Source organism: Siphateles boraxobius, unplaced genomic scaffold, assembly GCF_051911475.1.
Source record: "Siphateles boraxobius isolate OS27281-9 unplaced genomic scaffold, OSU_SipBor_1 31, whole genome shotgun sequence".
NCBI lineage: Eukaryota > Metazoa > Chordata > Actinopteri > Cypriniformes > Leuciscidae > Siphateles > Siphateles boraxobius.
In genome coordinates this window covers 13,867,107-13,887,480 of record NW_027508931.1, presented here as the reverse complement: position 1 = coordinate 13,887,480, position 20,374 = coordinate 13,867,107, and the positions used below count along the sequence as shown (strand labels likewise).

At 47.4% G+C, this 20,374-nt stretch overlaps 1 protein-coding gene across 1 annotated transcript in view; it reads left to right on the top strand.

Moving 5' to 3' along the window:
- The first annotated feature begins 1,499 nt into the window (after positions 1–1,499).
- Positions 1,500–20,374, top strand: part of si (sucrase-isomaltase) — a 99,014-nt gene continuing 80,139 nt past the window's right edge. The window contains exons 1-8 of the mRNA XM_077193881.1: positions 1,500–1,547; positions 1,816–1,908; positions 2,886–3,009; positions 11,464–11,549; positions 11,632–11,752; positions 12,453–12,562; positions 12,651–12,805; positions 14,093–14,264. Of these exons, the coding sequence (XP_077049996.1) occupies positions 2,886–3,009; positions 11,464–11,549; positions 11,632–11,752; positions 12,453–12,562; positions 12,651–12,805; positions 14,093–14,264 (768 nt within the window). The 5' untranslated portion in view covers positions 1,500–1,547; positions 1,816–1,908. The remainder of the gene's footprint in view (positions 1,548–1,815; positions 1,909–2,885; positions 3,010–11,463; positions 11,550–11,631; positions 11,753–12,452; positions 12,563–12,650; positions 12,806–14,092; positions 14,265–20,374) is intronic.

Here is a 20,374-nt window from a genome sequence, read left to right as displayed (position 1 = left end):
AATAATATGTAATCAGTTATTATATTTACTATTTTCTGGGATGTTGTCTCGTCGTCTTCCATTATTATCCACTGCAGTCTCCACACTCAATACAATTTGGCTAGATTTGTGAATTGTGAATCTGTTTCAGTTTTGCTCCGCATCCATTTTTCCACAGCCGACTCCAAATCTATTCTCTCACACATTGGACCTGCAGCTCCAATCCAATTCTAGTACCTCAAAGTAGAACTGGCAATTCAATCCCGAGGTATTGATTCCTTCAGTTGGAACCAGCTTTCAGCTCTGATAGCTGCTTGCGTTGCTCTTAAACTGATATGGCCATCAAAGCTTGACTGCGGGCGTATAGGCACATCTGGAGAAATCGCTATGCTACCTCATTGTGGCTCATTGTGCTAGCGCTAGAAAAAGCATGATGCAGTCAGCACTCGCTCTGACTCTAATGGTATCATCACCACCAAGTAGTTTTCAGTGAGGTGAAAGAGAGCTATTATACCCGAGAGTTTGCTTCAGTTTCGAGTGCTACAGCACGCAAAAGACTCTATGGGTCAGGTTAAGCAGAGTCCCGTCACCCAATGCTTTTCTGTGGAACTGATAACCATGGTCTGAAATAGGTTAACAAGGGGATGTGAATTTGGCGACTGGATCTATCTATCTATCTATCTATCTATCTATCTATCTATCTATCTATCTATCTATCTATCTATCTATCTATCTATCTATCTATCTATCTATCTATCTATCTATCTCTCTCTCTCTCTCTCTCTCTCTCTCTCTATATATATATATATGTTTGTCTGTCTATAAAAAAAAAACAGGCAGCAAGTAACAAAACAATTTGTCATGCATGTCTCATCTCTTTCAGCTCAAAGGTCAATCCTCAGATCATAAAACAATCCAACTTAATACAGTCTTAAAGAAGCCTATGAATTGCACATGTAATTGCTTCATTAAAATAAACTTATTAGTCAGAGAATAATTAAATGTCTCTACTAACTAAGCTCTCATTCAACACATCACTGAAAGGAAATCGCACATTTTAAGCTTAAATCTGAACGTCTCATGAAGCCAGTCTTGTCTAATTGCTTCTTTGAAGCAGTTTGAAAGACTTCATGGAATATTTTTGGAACGGGAAATATCTTGCAAAATTATTTTTATTCAACACAGATGTGGTGCTAAAGACTTTCCGTAACAGCTCATTCATTTGACAGCTAAATTCAGCATGGGGATTTGTAAATTGTACTGATAAACAATAATAGTACTGATAAAGTGCCCATTAATATCATTTTAGGTGAATGAGATAACATAAACACCATCAATAAAGAAGAAATGCTTTGTCATGCTTACATATATAAACAGCACAGAGTGAGGAACATCTGGTTAAGCAAGATACAAAGACACTTATCTCAAGGAGCACTACTTTATAACCTCGACCTTTGATAGAGAACCATCAAGCAAAACAGATCCTTGTTATAAAGCTGTAAAACACAAACACACCTACTCAGGATTTTAATTTCATTCGTTTGCAATATAAAGCAGACATTCCAGCTGGCGCAAACAATCCCTGGTGCTCTTCTCTTCTTTAGTCTGCTCTGACTTCAACTGCACACAGGACTGGAAAAGAAGACTATCTTGCACCCAGTGCAATTGACTTTGTACAGCGACGCATGTATCATTCGTATTTTGCACCCGCGCAAAGCGAAAGTAGACTTTTCCCTCCACAGACGCACGCCGGCAAACTAGGGAATGAACTTGCGCTCCCTGGGCGGTTCAGCGCAAAAAAGGAGGCGTGTTCTGGCGCAAACAATCCCTGGTGCTCTGCTCTTCTTTAGTGTGCTCTGACTTCAACTGCACACAGGACTGGAAAAGAAGGAATTAACAGCTGTGAATTTCCAACTAACAACAGTGAAGGTAAACACAATATATTTAAATGAAACATTTTGTAAAAATTCATTGACATTTGATATATTATCAACTAATATAAGATGTCCATGTATAAATTCAGCTGAAATACATAGCTGTCGAAAGATGATTTTTGTTATCTTGATCCTTATGACGCTTCATTTGCTGAATGTACAAATGTTCAGTTGTTTAGCTAGACAAGAATGCTTTCCGAAATTTGTATCTTAAAAGGATTGTTTCAACCCACAAGCTGCTGTGAAAATGAAAAAACAATCAATTTAAGTTTGAAGTACTGAAATTAATTCAAGACTGTTTGATCCATAAGAACAATTATGTTGCTCTTCTTTTTTGTCATGTAAATCAATTCAAGTGAAATATTTTTTTTAAATACTGAAAAATTGGGTGTTTTGTTGAAAAAGACAGAGTTGGGTTCAAAGAAAAGATGGAAGAAAATACAAAGTGTTGTGGGTACAGTATCAAAATGAAAACAGATTGTTACTGATGCAGCATGAAGTTTCTCTTTTTGAACGAAACAAAGCAGAAAATAGAGAAGAAACATGCTAAACACCATTTGGACAACATTAACAGACTTAATGCAGAATTGACAGTAAAGACAGTGTATGTGATCCAGACGTTTCTGAATGTTTTGTCCTGTTGTTATTGTTGGATGTTTCACATCTTTAACCCATTCATGTACAAGATTACATTTCAAAAAGCAGTAACCTTAAACTTAGTGACGAAGAAACAAAATATGGCAAAAGTGAAAAACCTTTTGAATATTATTCTCTGCATTTCATACATAGACTCAAGGACATGTACTGCGTATGCCAAAGACGTGCAGGAAGATGAATTACAGTATGCTGTTTGATTATACTTTGTGTGTGTGTGTGTGTGTGTGTGTGTGTGTGTGTGTGTGTGTGTGTGTGTGTGTGTGTGTGTGTGTGTGTGTGTGTGTGTGTGTGTGTGTGTGTGTGTGTGTTAATCAGATGGGAAAGCGGCACTTCTCAGGGTTGGAGGTGACCCTGATGGTGTTATTTTCATTGGTGCTGGTGGTCGCTGTCGCATTGGTCGTTGTACTGGCCACTGGGGAACCAGGGGTGATGAGAGAAGGTAAGTGATGAGATGCCAGTATCTCTTTGAATGACGGCATGCAGAGACACGAGCACACATGTATAAACTATGTATGGATTTTTAAAAAAATGTTTGAACATAGGTAATTTTGAACCTATGTTCAATTATTTGTGCTATTGTGACAAAATAAATAAACAATATGATTTCCCTCTTTACAAGTTGAATATTTTATTCAATATAGTACTGTGATGTTTAACAGAGATATTAGACACAAATTATTACCTCAAAAAAGCATTGTGGACTGAGGGCAAACATATTGTCCCTTGGGACTGCAGCTCTTGAGGAGTAGTTTATTAACCACAAAAAACTGTGCCCACTACGTCAAGGACAGAAAAAAATGCGTGTCTGTTCCACTAAAAAAAAATAAAAAATGTCCACCCTGATTGTTATCAAAGACACCCAGCAGTGAGAAGACCAAAAGCAGAGACCGTATACAGAGACATTGGTGAATAGCTCACATGGGGACGAGGACTCAAGCATGCACAGACAGGGTTATTATGACAGCTGTCACTCTCAATTTCAATTTATCCGCCCTGATGTTGGTCAAGTGGTTTATATTTAAAGGGAACAAATTGAGCCGGACAGATATGGGTGGGGGGAGTCTCTATGGTTTCATGCATATGACCTTGTTTTAGGGGTACATGGTACTGATGGGTACAGGGTACTGATCAGGTTACAAAAGCAATATATATATATATATATATATATATATATACACACACACACACACACACACACACACACACACACACACACACACACATATTTCTGTAAAACATCATGTAGCAGCATGTAGATAAATGTGGTGTTTGATATATGATCAGATTGCATACTGGTCAATGATTACAAAATAATATATGTTGGGTTATGTAATATGGACGTTTGAAGAATTCGGACCTTGTAAATTTATGTTGTATGGCAATAAGCCAGAGTTTGGTTACTAGTGATTTTGCAACAGTTATGGTGTAAGGAAGGGGTAAAAAGACATGCATGTTAAAACAGCTAAAGGATGCTTACTTTTGCCTTGAAAATTGTGGTATTAACATCAAATTCAACTGATGTTTGGTCACAACTGTTTTTATTAGTTTTTATTTAAGAAAGTCTTTTCCCTCCACAGACGCACGCCGGCAAACTAGGGAATGAACTTGCGCTTCCTGGGCGGTTCAGCGCAAAAAAGGAGGCGTGTTCTGGCGCAAACAATCCCTGGTGCTATTTTGCAGTTCCAGAAAACAATTACGCCACCGCATTGCGCGTACATTCTGAAGCTATTTTAAGCGCGCATGCTTGGCCATAATACAGAGTGTGAACAACGCGCATGCACTGTAGATGATCTACACAGATGCATTTTCCTTTTTGCAAATGATACATTATTATAAGGAAAAATATTAAAACACGAGGGAAATCATTGTTGTGTCCATGACGATGGGAAAAATAGGCATAAAGCTTACACATTTACCCAAATTATTATATGCATGTTTAACCGAAGCTACTTTGGGTGGGTTTGTCCCATCCCCAATGTCACATCTCTTTCATTTACGGCCCTGATGAGAACATTGGTCTGCTCGGCTGAGAACCGATTCTGAAATTCGCGCCTGGTAAATGCGCCGTTATAATAGTATTGCGCCATGGAATAAGCGCACCTCGTTCCCTATCAGGGAACTCGAGCTGCGTGACAACGCTTTGGGAACACCCCTGCGTGAGTGCGTCATGAAGCACGTATGAAATCAGTCCAATGGCGAGACGGAACGTCATAGGCGGGTGACGTCATCGACCAGGAAACTATATAAGCACCCCAAAACACAAGCGCGTCAGCTTCTGAGTCTTCAGCAAGCGCTCTGTGTGTGAATATATCAGTCTGTGTCTCAAAGTGTTTTGGTCTGTCCTTAGAAATTGCTAGGCAGGAGTTTTTCACATGTAAAAAAACTATAAAGAGACGATATATTTATATATATATATATATATATATATATATATATATATATATATATATATATATATATATATAATATGGCGAGCGAACAGCAGTTCAGAAAGTGTGTTCATCCCTGCCCACGTTATATCACGGGTGAGGACACTCACGATCTGTGTGTTGTTTGTATGGGAGTGCAGCATGCCCAGTCAGCTCTCGAGGGAGCTGTTTGCGAGCATTGCGAGCGTATGTCAATGAAAACGCTCCGCTCCCGCCGAGCCCTCTTCGAGGAGAGTGGTTCGGTGCGCGCTCCCCGCGGCTCGGGTCCCGCTGCTGCCGAGGCACAGCGGAGGCTTCAATCGTGGGGATCGCAAATGGATCGATCAGCGGGGATTGAGACGGGTTCTGCCTTATCTCAGCCTTTACCTGGAAGATCCAGTGCCTCAGATCCGGGTGTGGAAGCACGCGCTGCGGTTTCTTCCCCCCACGCTGAGGCACCATCACTTCAATTATCCAGTTCTGAGGATCTGGATGTTGAAAGTATTGATACAGCAGAGACTGGGGACTCGTCACTTCAGTCTCCTGCTAGTGAGGAGCTTATGGAGGTGCTCACTCGTGCTGTAGAAAAATTAAGCATCGAGTGGCTAGCTGATAGACAGGAATCTCGTTCAAAAAGTAAACTAGATGAAAGATTTCTGCCGTCTCGTGCTGCACCTCCACGCCGGTGTCTTCCATTATTTCCTGACCTCCACACCGAGGTGTCGAGGTCATGGAAAAGACCAGTGTCGTCCAGAATATTTAGCCAGCAAACATCTGTTTATTCGAATATTTCTGGGGCTAAGAATTATGGTTATGGGGCGATGCCTAAGGCTGAAGAAACGCTAGCGAGCCATCTATCTCCAGATAGGGCATCGTCATTTAAGACACCGGCATTGCCCACAAAGCCATTAAGAAATACCTCGGCTTTGGTGGGCAAAGTTTACTCTGCAGCAGGTCAAGCGGCAGCATGCTTAGATACTATGTAGATATTACAAGCAGATCAAGCAGACCTTTTAAAAGATATGAGTGAGGGGGATGAAATGTTGAATTCGGTTCAACTCAGTGAATTCGGTCATCGAGAGGTTTCAGGAAGAGAAAAAGCAGGCGGCGGCGCTCCAGAAATTTCTCCCCCTCCGTGTTCATGTCTCCGGGGCTGCTGGGCGGGAGCAGCCCCGGCCGTCGAGTAGCTCCTCACACCGGGCGCAACAGAAAAGGAGTGTCGCGCCTCGTGCTCCTCCCCAGCAAGACTGGGCCGAGGCGCGGCGCTCTCAGACGAGGTCTTCCATGGGCAAGGCCGATCTGAGGACAGTTATTGTCGCCAGGAAGGCTTCGTCGAAGAAGAACGTCAGGGTAATGAGGGTGGTCCCCACCAAGAGAGAAAGGTGTTCGCTGCAGTACACAGCGCCCGTTCTCTCTCGGTGCCCTCAGGGGCCCGTTCTGCCAACCCCGCCTGCGTGCCGGGGCGTAGACGGTCCCAGCGAGCGCTTTCCATAGTGACGCTCCCCCGCTCTGAGGAGCAGTTTAGAGTGGTCAGACCAGTTGTTCCCTGCCGGTGCGCCGTTACAGGGCACTGTGTCTGCCACTCAAAATATTCCAGAGGCCAGTCTCGAGAGACTGGTACCCTTAGTAGAATTTTTGGCAGAGTGGAAAAGCCTTCCAAATGTATCTCATTGGGTCCTGCAGACTATCGAGAATGGGTACGCGATTCAGTTCAGATCACGCCCGCCTCGCTTCAGAGGGGTTCTGCCCACAGTGGTGGGCCCCAAGCAGGCTCTGGTTATGGAACAGGAGGTGAAAACTCTCCTGCTGAAGGAGGCTATAGAACGAGTTCTTCCTCCCAGCAGAGAGTTGGGTTATTACAGCCGATATTTCATCGTTCCAAAGAAGGATGGGGGGGTTGCGTCCAATTTTAGATCTGCGCCTGTTAAATCGCTCAGTAGGGAAGCTGAAATTCAAAATGCTTACTCTCAAGCAGATCGTGTCACAGATCAGGTCCGAGGACTGGTTTGTCACGATAGATCTAAAGGACGCGTACTTCAACATTTCCATCCTTCCACAACACAGGAAGTTCCTGAGGTTCGCTTTCGGGGGCGAAGCGTACCAGTATCGGTTCGTCCGTTCGGCCTAGCACTGTCTCCCCGAACTTTCACGACATGTATGGATGTAGCATCCGCATTTTAAACTATATCGACGATTGGTTGATTCTGGCTCAATCGGAGCATCAGGCGATTCGGCATCGAGATGTCGTTCTCGCCCATATCAAAAATTTGGGGTTGAGGCTCAACGCCAAGAAGAGTGTGCTTTCTCCAGTACAGAGGACCACTTTTCTGGGCGTGGTTTGGGATTCGACGACGATGCAGGCACGTCTGTCTCCTGCTCGTATAGCTTCGATTCTCTTAGCCGTCAAACAGGCAAAGCTAGGCCAGTCACTCACTGTTAAAGAATATAAGAGGATTCTGGGTCTGATGGCAGCAGCGTCCAACGTTATACCTTGCGGCTTGCTGTACATGAGACCACTGCAGTGGTGGCTCAGGACCAAGGGGTTCTTCCCGAGGGGAATCCCGCTCCGCAAGATCAGGGTCACGCGACGGTGTCTCCGTGCTCTGGCTATGTGGAAAGAACCTTGGTTCCTGTCCCTAGGTCCTGTGTTGGGGGCTCCGTGTCGTCGTGTAACACTAACGACGGACGCCTCTCTCACAGGTTGGGGGGCGATCATGAGTGGTTGCTTGGCCCAGGGTCTGTGGCAGGACCATCATCTTCATTGGCACATAAATTGTCTAGAAATGATGGAGGTGTTTCAGGCTCTGAAACACTTCCTCCCAGACCTGAGAGGTCACCATGTTCTTGTCCGGTCAGACAACACATCGGTGGTCTCTTATATAAACCATCAGGGGGGTCTGCGTTCGCGCCCGTTATACAAGCTGGCTCACCAGATCCTTCTATGGTCCCAGGGTAGAGCCCGAAGCCATTTGTTTTGAGAATAATGGCTGGCTGATGAAGTTATTGGCTGGCTAGCCGGCTCAGCCAAAACCTAAATGGCTGCTGCAGCCGCCAAACTTTTCATAGCTGCAAATGGCTGAAGCTGCCACTTCATGTCTACAGATGTCTATGTTATACTGATTTACTAGATCTCAATATTTCCAAGCAATGGATGGCTTACACTATATTTCTACAAAATGCAATACAATGTAATAAAGAAAACACCAGATTTTACTTTCACAACGTATGTACATATTTATTTTGTAGTCTGATCGCGGAGAAGTAACCTTATGTTGATTAAGAACGCAAACTTTAGTTGAATTTATGAGAAATCTACAGACGCAAACAGACGAAGTGTAGTAAAATAAAGACCTAAATGTGTATTTCGGACTTTTTTTCACCACAAGTCTGTAAGAAGACATGGAAGACAAATATCCAAAAATCTCAAAATTGACCAGTAAAAAAAAAACGATGTTTTTGCCTGCCGTGTCTCGCCTTAATATAAACACACACTGTTATCAGTATTATTTTGGACAAAGTTTTGCACATTTCACTTCAATGTACACTGAAGCATGCGTCGTGAATTAGCAATGTAGAAACGGTGGTTTGTTACTGCAGTAATATCACGTTCAGTGCTATAAATCTCTCCGTTCCAGAATATTTGGTTCATAACATCATATCTTTGATTCAGGTGTTTGTGCAACCGTGCCCTGAAGATTTAACAAAAGTCTGGCTAGGCCTAAGTTAAAAAAAAAGTAAGTAGGAATTAGCAAAGTATGTGAGAAGTGAGATCAAAATTACCTTGCTTGCTTCTTTCCGCCATTTCACCTCAGTGCGAGAAAAAAATGCATCGCTTCTTCTCTACGGAAAACGAGCAATTTTAATTGGTCGTCAATTCACTGTGAGTCTGTGTATCGTAGCAACGAGCACAAGACTGTGCTGTTATGAATCCAGTGGGAAAATAGATCTCGTGTATTGTTTATATATTCGTGTCGTGTGTGTATGTCTCTATGTGATAGAATTATTATTTGATGCAAATAATTCTAGCCAGCTCAGCCAAACTTTATCAGATGGCGGCTCAATTTGGCTTACGAAATTATTGGCTGGCGGCGGCTGAAATTCTAAATGGCGCAAATGGCGGCGCCTGGCGGCGGCTTCGGGGTCTATCCCAGGGGAAGCTTCTTTCACTGAGGGCGATTTATATCCCGGGGTATTTGAATCAGGGGGCAGACATCCTGTCGAGGCAGGGGCTGAGGCCCGGGGAGTGGAGACTCCACCCCGAGGTGGTGGAGCTCCTATGGAAACATTTCGGTCGTACCGAGGTAGACCTATTTGCATCCAGGGAAACATCACACTGCCAACTGTGGTTTTCCCTAAGTCCTCCAGCCCCTCTGGGGTTGGACGCGATGGTACAGGAGTGGCCGAGGTCACGCCTGTACGCATTTCCCCCGATTGCTCTTCTCCCAGGAGTTCTGGAGAGGGTTCGCCGGGACGGGGTCAGTCTACTGTTGGTAGCCCCGTACTGGCCGGCCCGAGTTTGGTTTGCGGATCTAATTTCTCTCCTCGACGGCTCTCCTCTGGAGATTCCGATGAGGAGGGACCTTCTCTCTCAGGCGAGCGGGTCGATGCTTCACCCCCGCCCAGATCTATGGAGGTTGTGCGCTTGGCCTCTGAGGGGGCCCAGCTCATAGAATCTGGTCTCTCGACTGAGGTCGTGGAGACCATCCTCCACTCCAGAGCTCCGGCCTCTAGGAAATGATATGCCTTGAGGTGGAAAATGTTCACCTCTTGGTGTGGAGAACACCAGCTGGACCCAGTTAACTGCCCGGTGGGTGCAGTGCTGGAATTCCTTCGGGAGCGTTTCTCCACAGGGTTATCCCACTCCACACTGAAGGTGTATGTGGCGGCCTTATCTGCTTACCACGTCCCTTTGAGTGGTGCTTCTCTCACCCACTTGTAACCCGTTTCCTTCGTGGCATTCTGAGGCTGAGGCCAGCAGTTCGCACGAGGGTGCCGACCTGGGACCTGGCGGTTGTTCTAGAAGGTCTCTCTCTAGCACCGTTCGAGCCCATTGAAGAAGTTTCGGAGAAATTCCTCACTCTTAAAACTATCTTTCTTCTGGCTATATCTTCATTTAAAAGAATAGGAGATATCCAAGCTCTGTCGGTCTCTCCCTCGTGCTTGGAATTTGCACCAGGTATGGTGAAGGCTTTCCTCCTCCCTAGGCCGGGATACGTTCCCAAGGTACAAACCAATGTGGTCAGGCCTATTGTACTGCAGGCTTTCTGTCCTCCTCCATTTCTGACGTCGGACCAAGAGAAACTAAATCTGCTTTGCCCTGTTAGGGTCCTAGATGCGTACGTCCACAGAGCTGCCCTGTGGAGAAAGAGTGAACAGCTATTCGTTTGCTTTGAACCCCCTAAGAAGGGCTGTCCAGTATCTAAGCAGAGGTTGAGCAAGTGGGTGGTCGAGGCCATCTCAATTGCCTATGAGTCTGCCGGTCAGCCTTCTCCTTTGGCTGTCCGGGCTCATTCAACCAGGAGTATGGCTGCCTCTAGGGCTATCCTGTCAGGAGTATCAAACCAGGATGTTTGTGATGCGGCAGGCTGGTCCTCACCGCACACATTCGTGAAGTTTTATCATCTCGACTTCAGCTCCACTCCAGGGGCGCAGGTGTTTTCGTCCGAATATACGCTCTGACTTCACACGACGGACACTTGCTCGTATGGCTACGTTGGTATTAGCGTTCCCAAAGCGTTGTCACGCAGCCCGAGTTCCCTGATAGGGAACGTCTCTGGTTACGTATGTAACCCTAGTTCCCTGAAGGGAACGAGACGCTGCGTGTCTATGCCATACTCCCAGCATGCCCGTGAGCACTTGCTTCAGTCTTATCAGAAGCTGACGCGCTTGTGTTTTGGGGTGCTTATATAGTTTCCTGGTCGATGACGTCACCCGCCTATAACGTTCCGTCTCGCCATTGGACCGATTTCATACGTGCTTCATGACGCACTCACGCAGGGGCGTACCCAAAGCGTTGTCACGCAGCGTCTCGTTCCCTTCAGGGAACTAGGGTTACATACGTAACCAGAGACGTTCATCATGCTAAAGGGAATGTGATAAAGCTCTTATTGATTTGTTTCCTGTTACGCCCAAACCATGCCTATGAATAATGAAGCTACTTCAAAACAACCCCTTTTAGATTTGCGTCGAGCGCAAGAGTAATTTATCCCGCCGATTAAATAGCAACAGCGCCGAGATCCGCCCACACAGTTACTTGCGTTTTAGATTGTTAAAATAGGGCCCATAATGAGTAATGTTTTTTGAGCAGCTAATCAGCTTTGCATCACAGGAATAAATGACATTTTAAGATAAATTCTAATAGAAAACAGTTATTTTAAATTGTAATAATATTGCACGATATTACTGTTTTCACTGTATGTTGCTTAAAATCTGTTAAAGTATATCATGATGGTCATCTGCTATTTTTCATTTGTACCCAACTTCAGATTCAGGATCAGACATCGTCCCGGAATGTCCCAAAATTCCAGATGGAGAGAGAGTAGACTGTTTTCCAGATGGCGGTGCGTCCCAGGTAAACTGCAGTGGACATGGCCTACTACATTCCGTAAAAACTCCCGTCATGCTTTTCTGAATCTTCCTGTGTGTCCTTACAGCAAAAATGTTTAGAGAGAGCATGCTGTTGGAGCCCCCTGAATGAGACTAACGTCCCCTGGTGCTTCTTCTCCAAAAACCACGGCTACAGCGTGGTTAGTGAAAACAAGCCTGACAGCACACGTGAGTTCAGACTGAACCAAGACGTTGCTGTAATAAAACAATATGACACGTATCATTGGGTTTAAGATAAGTCTTTGTAATACCTCTTTTGTTACGAGCCAATTATACGGAGAATATTTTAAAGTTGGAAGTGGTGTGGAATAGTGGATGTCACCATGAGATATCACCTTTGTACCCTTGATCAAGGTTATATCAGGTGGAACAGTCTATTTGTATTATTCTATTATATGCCGATATTGTGTGAATCAAATTCCAATGAACCTGGGCTTGTGGTGATAAATAAAGATTATCGAGATATTTCAAGGCTTAAAAGAAGGCTTTTTTTTTTAATTAGCAGTGTTTGCTTACCATGCTGTTGATCATAATATGGGTTTAGGATAAACTCTGTTATACAACTTGTAAACATTTGTACTATGGACATAAGTGATACCTCATATAAAATTCCATTGACATTGAATGAAGGACTTGAGCCACACATCTTATATTTCCTTCGGAAAATGCACAAATCTACTTTCCATTGATCACTGTTTTTTTTGGGGGGTTTTTTGTAAATAAAACAAAAAATATTGCTCACTGTTAGTTCACGTTAGTTAATACATTAACTAATACTAACAGATGAGACCTTATTGTAAAGTTTTATCAAAAATATTACTTCAGTTTTTCTATTTCAAAGACGTCATTGGAAAATGTTTTGCTGTAGATATTGAGGCCAAGCTGACAAGAATGGATGCTCCATCTCTATTTGGAGCTGATATTAAAGAGTTGACCTTCTCCGCTGAAATGCAGACAGAAAACCGCTTTCGATTTAAGGTCTGTTTACCAACTGATACAAATAGACACGACATCATGTCAGTGTAAACATGTTTATAATAGCATGCAATGTTCTCTTTGTTACCAGATCACTGATGCAAAGCAACCCAGGTATGAGGTTCCTCACGAGCATGTGCAGAAGCTCCCACCCAGTCCTCCCACCAGCACCCTAAAATACAAAATTGAGCTGATCCATAAGCCCTTTGGACTGAAAGTTTGGAGAACATCTCCCGAAAAAATCCTGTAAGTGGCATCCACTTGGGAGCTTTTTGTCTTTTCTCTTCCTTTTCACAGATGGATTATATGTTGACACATTGTGAGCTCAGTGCATCGCTAACAATACAGCACAGAAAAATGTTTCTTTGACTATATAAAGAGCAATCACAATAACACTAAAAAAGACAGAAATTAGAAGCATGAATAGAATGAGGGAATCCGAATAGTTCTGAAAGAAGCTTGAAGCAATCCAAACATGCTTTTTGTAAAGGAGCTGGTCTTCGTCTCGCTGTCTACATACTGTTCATGGAATATTTATTTTTTTCCTTTTGTTATTGTCTGCCGTCATCTGTGTGTTTTTTTGTACACTGTTGAAAATGAAAGGCAGGAAAAATGGCCAGTCCTGATTCCTAGTTCTTTTACATGTTCAAGTCGAATTTGATTGTTTGCAAGTCACAGTGACTATCACGCCAGCTTTATGGATGTTGCCTCTGTCACATAAGCAATGTATGTTCCGTTTTGGAGCCTTAGCAGACCTCATTCATATTAAATAAGAGCTACATTTCTGTTTTACGCTGTGAAAGCTCAATTTGTGACCACTGTTGCAATGCTCAAACACTGCAGATGCAATATGTGTGAAACAGACTTTATACATACATCAAATGATCCGAATTAGATGCTTCTTTCTTTATTAAAACTTTTAATAGCAGGATTGCCCATTGAGAAATGGGCCTTATTTCCAAAAAATAGGGAACCACAGTCAACAAATGCCACATTTCCCTTTATGTGACCATTTCCTTGTTGTCTGTATGCATGTTGCAAAACAATAAATGATCAGTAATCTTTTATCTCCTGAATTGTATTACATCAAAGCCTAATAATAATGTCTTTAATCATAGAAATGCATGATTCATATAGAGGTTTCAGCATATATTGGTATTTCACAAGAAGTGTAGTTGCCTAATATGCTGATTACCTTATCTTTAGTGATATTATTTTTTAAACTCCAAGTAGAAGTTTAGATAAGAAGATGTTTGTCACAGAAATATTCTTAGCAGTCAGTTTAGATTTGGTTTTGGGAATAGGCAGTCATTTTACTTACGTTACAGAAGATGATCCTTCCGAATCCTATCAGTCGATAGTTGTGTTTTCATGTGGTTTGGACGTGCATTTTCAGTGTTTTTGGACCCCTCTTGATGACATGCTTGAAGGGTGAATCTGTCCACATGTTCTTCAAGGGTTTCATGACATTCACCCACAAAATGAACTATAAACTTACTATTTACAACATTTCTAAAACTCTTGCTCCATCAGGTTTGACACAACCCTTGGGCCGCTGGTTTTTGCTGATCAGTACCTTCAGCTCTCAGCTAAACTGCCCTCTCACAATATTTATGGACTTGGAGAGCATGTCCATCAGACCTTCCGCCATGACACCAACTGGAGAACCTGGCCTATCTTCACAAGAGATGCTTTTCCCAATGGCGTGAGTCACAATATGTTCACTATTACAAACCAGTATGGCTTACTTTCTTCACTGGAATACAACGTTTTAGGCAAGTTTTTGAGGGATATCCTGAAGATTGTGGAATGAAGAACGTCTATGGTTACGTATGTAACCCTCGTTCCCTGAGTAGGGAACGGAGACGTTACGTCGGATGACGACGAATGGGGTTTAACTTAGAAAGCCTATCAACTTCAAGTATTACAAAACGAGCCAATGGCAAAGAAATCCCATGGGTCTGCGGAATTTGCATGGCGTAACTCCGCCCCACCTCGTGACTGTCTTCCAGTGCCCTGCGTAAATCGAGATCCCTGTCAAGACTGGACGAAGGACTCCATTTATCACAGGAATACCAAGGTACACTGGGAAGCATATCCCAAGCTTAGGGGAAGTATGCAATGAATGCCAACCCGGAGGGGGGGGGACGGACTTCGAGAATACACATATGACCCGAAGGAAGCATATGGAAACACTGGGGTGTCCAGCCGCAGGTGGAATATTTCAACCCCAGGGGTGGCAAGGGAAAGACACATGCTCAGAGAGGCTTACAGTCGAAATACATATGTGGGGGTCGCTCAGAGGAGGGACCATGCACACGGGAGGCACCTAGCCGACGCGCAGGCAATAGACACTGGCACAGATATCAGGAGTGCTGGAGGAACTCAGGGCTTTCGGGGAAGCTCACCTGAGGAGAATATCGCACGTATCAAGTCCGTGGAGTGAAATGGCGAGCAAGCGAAGACACCTGAGCGGGTCCGGTAATAGCTGGTTGAAGCGAGTACATGAGAGGACACAGGCTCCACTCGGAGATTATAGAATCTGGCGAATGTGTGAGGTGTCGCCCAGCCTGCAGCTCTGCAGATGTCTGTTAGCGAGGCGCCATGCGCTAGAGCCCAAGAGGACGCCACACTCCGGGTGGAGTGAGCAGTCACACCAAGGGGGCACGGTCGACCTTGCTGCTGGCATGCCAAAGCAATGGCGTCCACTATCCAGTGAGACAACCTTTGCTTGGAGAGAGTCTTTCCCTTCAACTTACCACCATAACAGACAAAGAGCTGGTCTGAGGTCCTGAAACACTGCGTACTGTCTACATAGGCGCGGAGAGCGCATACTGGACAGAGCAGTGCCAAGGCTGGGTCTGCCTCCTCCAGGGGCAGCGCTTGCAGGTTCACCACCTGGTCCCGGAAGAGAGTGGTAGGAACCTTGGGCACGTATCCAGGCCGGGGTCTCAGGATCACGTGAGAGTAAGCCGGCCCGAATTCCAGGCACGCTTCGTCAACGGAGAATGCGTGCAGGTCCCCTACCCTCTTGATGGAGGCCAGTGCAACCAGGAGCGCTGTCTTCATAGACATGAATTTAAGCTCGACTGATTGCAGGGGCTCAAATGGAGCACTCTTCAGGGCAGTTAGAACCACTGAGAGGTCCCAGGAGGGAACGAGAGGAGGGTGAGGCGGATTTAGTCTCCTCGCTCCTCTCAGGAACCTGATGACCAGGTAGTGCTTCCCCACCGACTTACCTTCGATGAGGTCATGGTGTGCGGCAATGGCGGCAACATAGACCTTCAGGGTGGAGGGAGACAGCCTTCGCTCCAACCCCTGTTGAAGGAAGGAAAGCACAACGCTGATCGAGCATCTCCGGGGGTCTTCTCGGTGACAAGAGCACCAGCTGACGAAGAGGTTCCACTTCAACGCATAGACGTGTCTCGTGGACGACGCCCTAGCGGAAGTGATGGTAGCCACCACCGCTGGTGGTAGGGCACTCAAACCTGCCTCGTCCCATCCAGGAGCCACAAGTGGAGGTTCCCGAGATCGGGACGAGGGTACCATAGGGTGCCCCTACCCTGAGAAAGAAGGTTCTTCCTCAGAGGGATCGGCCAGGGAGGTGCTGTCGCGAGGAGTACTAGTTCAGGGAACCAGGTCCGGTTGGGCCAACCGTAAGGGGCCAGAAAGGCAACCAGAATGACCTGCTCCTCGTCCTCACTGACCTTGCGCAAGGTCTACGCAAGAAGGCTCACTGGGGGAAACGCATACTTGCGGCCCTGTTGCCAGCTGTGCGCCAGAGCATCCGTGCCGAGCGTGCCCTCGGTCAGGGAATAAAACTGGGCGCAATGGGTCGAGTCGTGAGAGGCAAACAGATCTATCTGTGCGTCCCCGAACTGGTCCCAAATGAGCTGAACCGACTGGGGATGGAGTTGCCATTCTCCAGGGAGTGGCTGAAGCCGTGAGAGCTCGTCAGCTGCACAGTTCAGCACTCCGGGAATGAAGATGGCTCGAAGCGACCTCAGATGCTTCTGACTCCATAGGAGGAGGTGGGGAGCGAGTTGTGACATACGGCGGGAGCGTATACCACCTTGACGGTTGATGTACGCTACAGTTGCGGTATTGTCTGAACGGACTAGTATGTGTTGACCCCTGAGCAACGCCTGGAGGCGGTGCAGGGCAAAGCGTACTGCCAACAACTCGAGGCAATTGACATGCCATAGCCGCTGGGGTCCTGTCCAGGAGCCCGCGGCAGCATGTCCATTGCACATGGTGCCCCAGACAGTGGTGGAGGTATCTGTTGAGATAACAACATGCCGGGAAGCTCGTTCCAGGGGGACACCTGCCCTGAGAAAACTGAGGTTGGACCACGGGGTGAAGAACTGACGGCAGGTCGGAGTAACTGGTACTCGGAGGGTGCCGTGTTGCCATGCTCACCTCGGTACTCGGTCGCGAAGCCAAAGCTGAAGCGATCTCATATTAAGCAATCCGAGCGGCATGACCGCGGCTGCAGAAGCCATATGCCCCAGGAGCCTCTGAAAGAGTTTCAGTGGAACCGCACTCCTGCCCTCGAACTGCCTCAGGCAAGTAAGCAGTGACTGCGCGCTCGCTCGTAAGCTGCGCGGACATGGCGACCGAGTCGATGTCCATACCGAGAAAAGAGATCCTCTGCACGGGGCAAAGTTTGCTCTTCTCCCATTTGACCCGAAGGCCCAGACGAGATAGGTGCCGAAGCACTAGGTCCCTGTGTTCGCAAACCTGATCTCGAGAGTGAGCTAGGATCAGCCAGTCGTTGATATAACTCAGGATCCGAACCCCCATGTTCCCGAAGGGTAACAAGGTCTGCCTCGACGACCTTCGTGAAGATGCGAGGAGACAGGGCTAGCCCGAAAGGGAGAACCGCGTACTGGTATGCCTGCCCCTCGAAAGCAAACCGGAGGAACGGTCTGTGTCGAGGAAGAATGTAGACATGAAAGTAGGCGTCCTTCAAGTCGATCGCTGCAAACCAATCCTGGGGCCGTATGCATTCGAAAACGCGTTTGGCGGTGAGCATCTTGAATGGCATCCTGTGAAGGGAGCGGTTCAGCACGCGCAAGTCCAGGATTGGCCGTAACCCACCGGTTTTCTTTGAGACAATGAAGTAGGGGCTGTAGAAGCCGGACCTCATCTCGGCTGGAGGGACAGTCTCGATTGCACCCTTTTCCAGCAGGGTGGCAATCTCTGCTCTCATGATAGGGGCATTGCCACCGACCAAAGTGGAGCGGACTCCCCTGAATCGGGGAGGAGACCGTGCGAACTGAATCGCATAGCCAAGCCTGATCATCCGCGCGATCCAGCGGGACAGACGGGGAAGCTCTTGCCAGTCTCCCAGGAACTGAACCAGCGGGATCATGCAAACCACAGGCATCCCCCCGGAGGGGCAGCAAAGCGGAGTAACTGGCCCAGACGTGGACGGCATAGCGGCCCAGTGTGGGGGCACAGTTAGCAACCGCGCCCTGGCAGAGGGGAAAAGGGGAGGACCAGGCTGGTCGTCCCGCGGGGGCCTGCTCTGCCAGGGGTCTGGCGAAAGAGGGGGACAGGTGCGAATCGGTCCGTGGACGGCACGCCGTGTCAACCGCCTCTGGGACAGAGGGGGGCGAGGAGAGCACGGCTTGTGGGCGTAGCTCTGTGACGCCCGAGAACTCTGTGAGCTCAGGGAAGAGGGGATTGTTTCTGTTTTTAACCACATTAGGGTGCTGCCCACCCGTGGGTGAGCAGCGGGGAGTGGAGAACAAAAGATTCTCCCCCGGCCCTCCACCGGGGGAAGGAGTGGTCTTGCTACCACCTCCTGAGAAACAACCATCATCCCTGAGCAGCCCGTCTCAGGAGCGCCACTTGGCCTGGCGTTTAGCGGGGGGCGGGGCAGGAGAGTGCTGTGGCGCCTTCTTACGGCTTCCTCCGCGACCGGCCCTGGGTGGAGGCTGCTGCGTTGTCCGGGTGGGAGGGGCGGGAGCCGCAGGAGGGCGCCCTCGGCGGGAAACAGGTCGAGGCATCTGCTCGGCCGGCTGGGTGGAGGCAGTAGCAGGCCGGCGGGGCAGAATGTGTCTGATGGCCTCGATCTGTTTCTGGGCAGTTGAAAACTGTTGGGCTAATTCTTCAACTGCACCGCCGAAGAGGCCGGCCTGGGACAAGGGGGTGTTAAGCAGACGGGTCTGCTCGGCGTCCTGCATGTCAGCCAGGTTCAGCCACAGATGTCTCTCCTGGACCACAGCTGTGGACATCACCAAACCCAGGGAGCGCGCGGTAACCTTCGTCGCCCGGGGAGCAAGGTCGGTCGCGGTGCGCAGCTCATCAAAGAGCCCTGGGTTTGTCCTACCCTCGTGCATGTCTCTGAGCATCTGAGCCTGGTAGACCTGCAGAGTGGCCATAGCATGCAGTGAAGCAGCTGCCTGTCCCGCCGCTCTGTAAGACTTCGGCACCAGGGTCGACGAAAATCTACAGGCTTTGGATGGGTGCTTAGGCTCGTCCCGAGAAGAAGCACTCTGAGGACATAGTTGCATGGCAACAGAACATTCAACCGGGGGAAGCCCAGTGTACCCACGGGCAGCTGCCTCATCGAGGGGAGGAAAGGCGGATGAGACCAGCGAGCGGTCCCGAGAAGACAGGGGGTCTTCAGGGACTTCGAGATCTCATCATGCACATCCGGTAAGAAAGGTATTGGGGTTTGCTGAGGACGAGGGTCGGCGGCCTTACCCAAAAACCAATCGTCCAGCCGTGAGCGCTCGGGACAGCTGGAGGCCTCCACTCAAGTCCGATGCTCGCGGCTGCCCGGGAAAGCATGGCCGTCATCTACGGATCAGACTCGAGCACAGCCGTATGCACACCGGAAGGTGGCAGCTGTGACGAGCCCTCACTTCCAGAAGACTCAAACCCACCTAGTGATGCTGCAACAGACATGGCATCTTCCTCTGTAGCTTCAACTGAAACACGCGGGCCACCAGAGGGTAGACCAGCGGGAATCAGCAGTTCACTAGCGGGCACCGTCATTGAAGAGGGGGGCTGGGGTCGCGGACACATAGTCGGCGCCTTGTTCCAGACCGTAACCCTCAGGTCACCCTGGCCACCAGCCGCCGGACGGGGGGTGGATGAGGGGACTCTCACTCTTGCGAATTCACGGAGTCTCGACCGTAATGACGCGATGGTCATGTTCCCACAGAGAGAACATGAGTAATTCACGAGCGCTGCTCTAGCATGATCAATGCCCAAACATACTATGCAACGCTCGTGCCCATCAGAGTCCGATACCAATCTGCCACAACCAGAAGTACACGGGCGAGACATCTTTAAAAAGACGTGCCACGTGTAAGCTCTTTTAGTGAGAGAAAACTCAAGTGCTGAAGCACCCGGGGAGAAACGCACCGACTGGCAGACCACTGCAACAGATCAGCAGGAAGCACGCTCTCGCCATAGATCGCCGTCACACCAACACTCGAGGTACTCGTTTGTGAAGCTGACAATTCAGAGATGGCTTGTGGAGAGAAGAATACACTTGGCTCCGAAGCGAAAACACATCTGCATGTTGCCGGCTTCCTCCTTTTATACCCACGAGGTGGGGCGGAGTTACGCCATGCAAATTCCGCAGACCCATGGAATTTCTTTGCCATTGGCTCGTTTTGAAATACTCGAAGTTGATAGGCTTTCTAAGCGAAACCCCATTCGTCGTCATCCGACGTAACTCGGAGTGACAACGAAAGGGAACTATCGATGTCAAGCTTCAAAAAGGATGCAAAAGCATCATAAAATAATCATAGAAGTAGTTCATACACATCATGCAATATATTCCAAATATTCTGA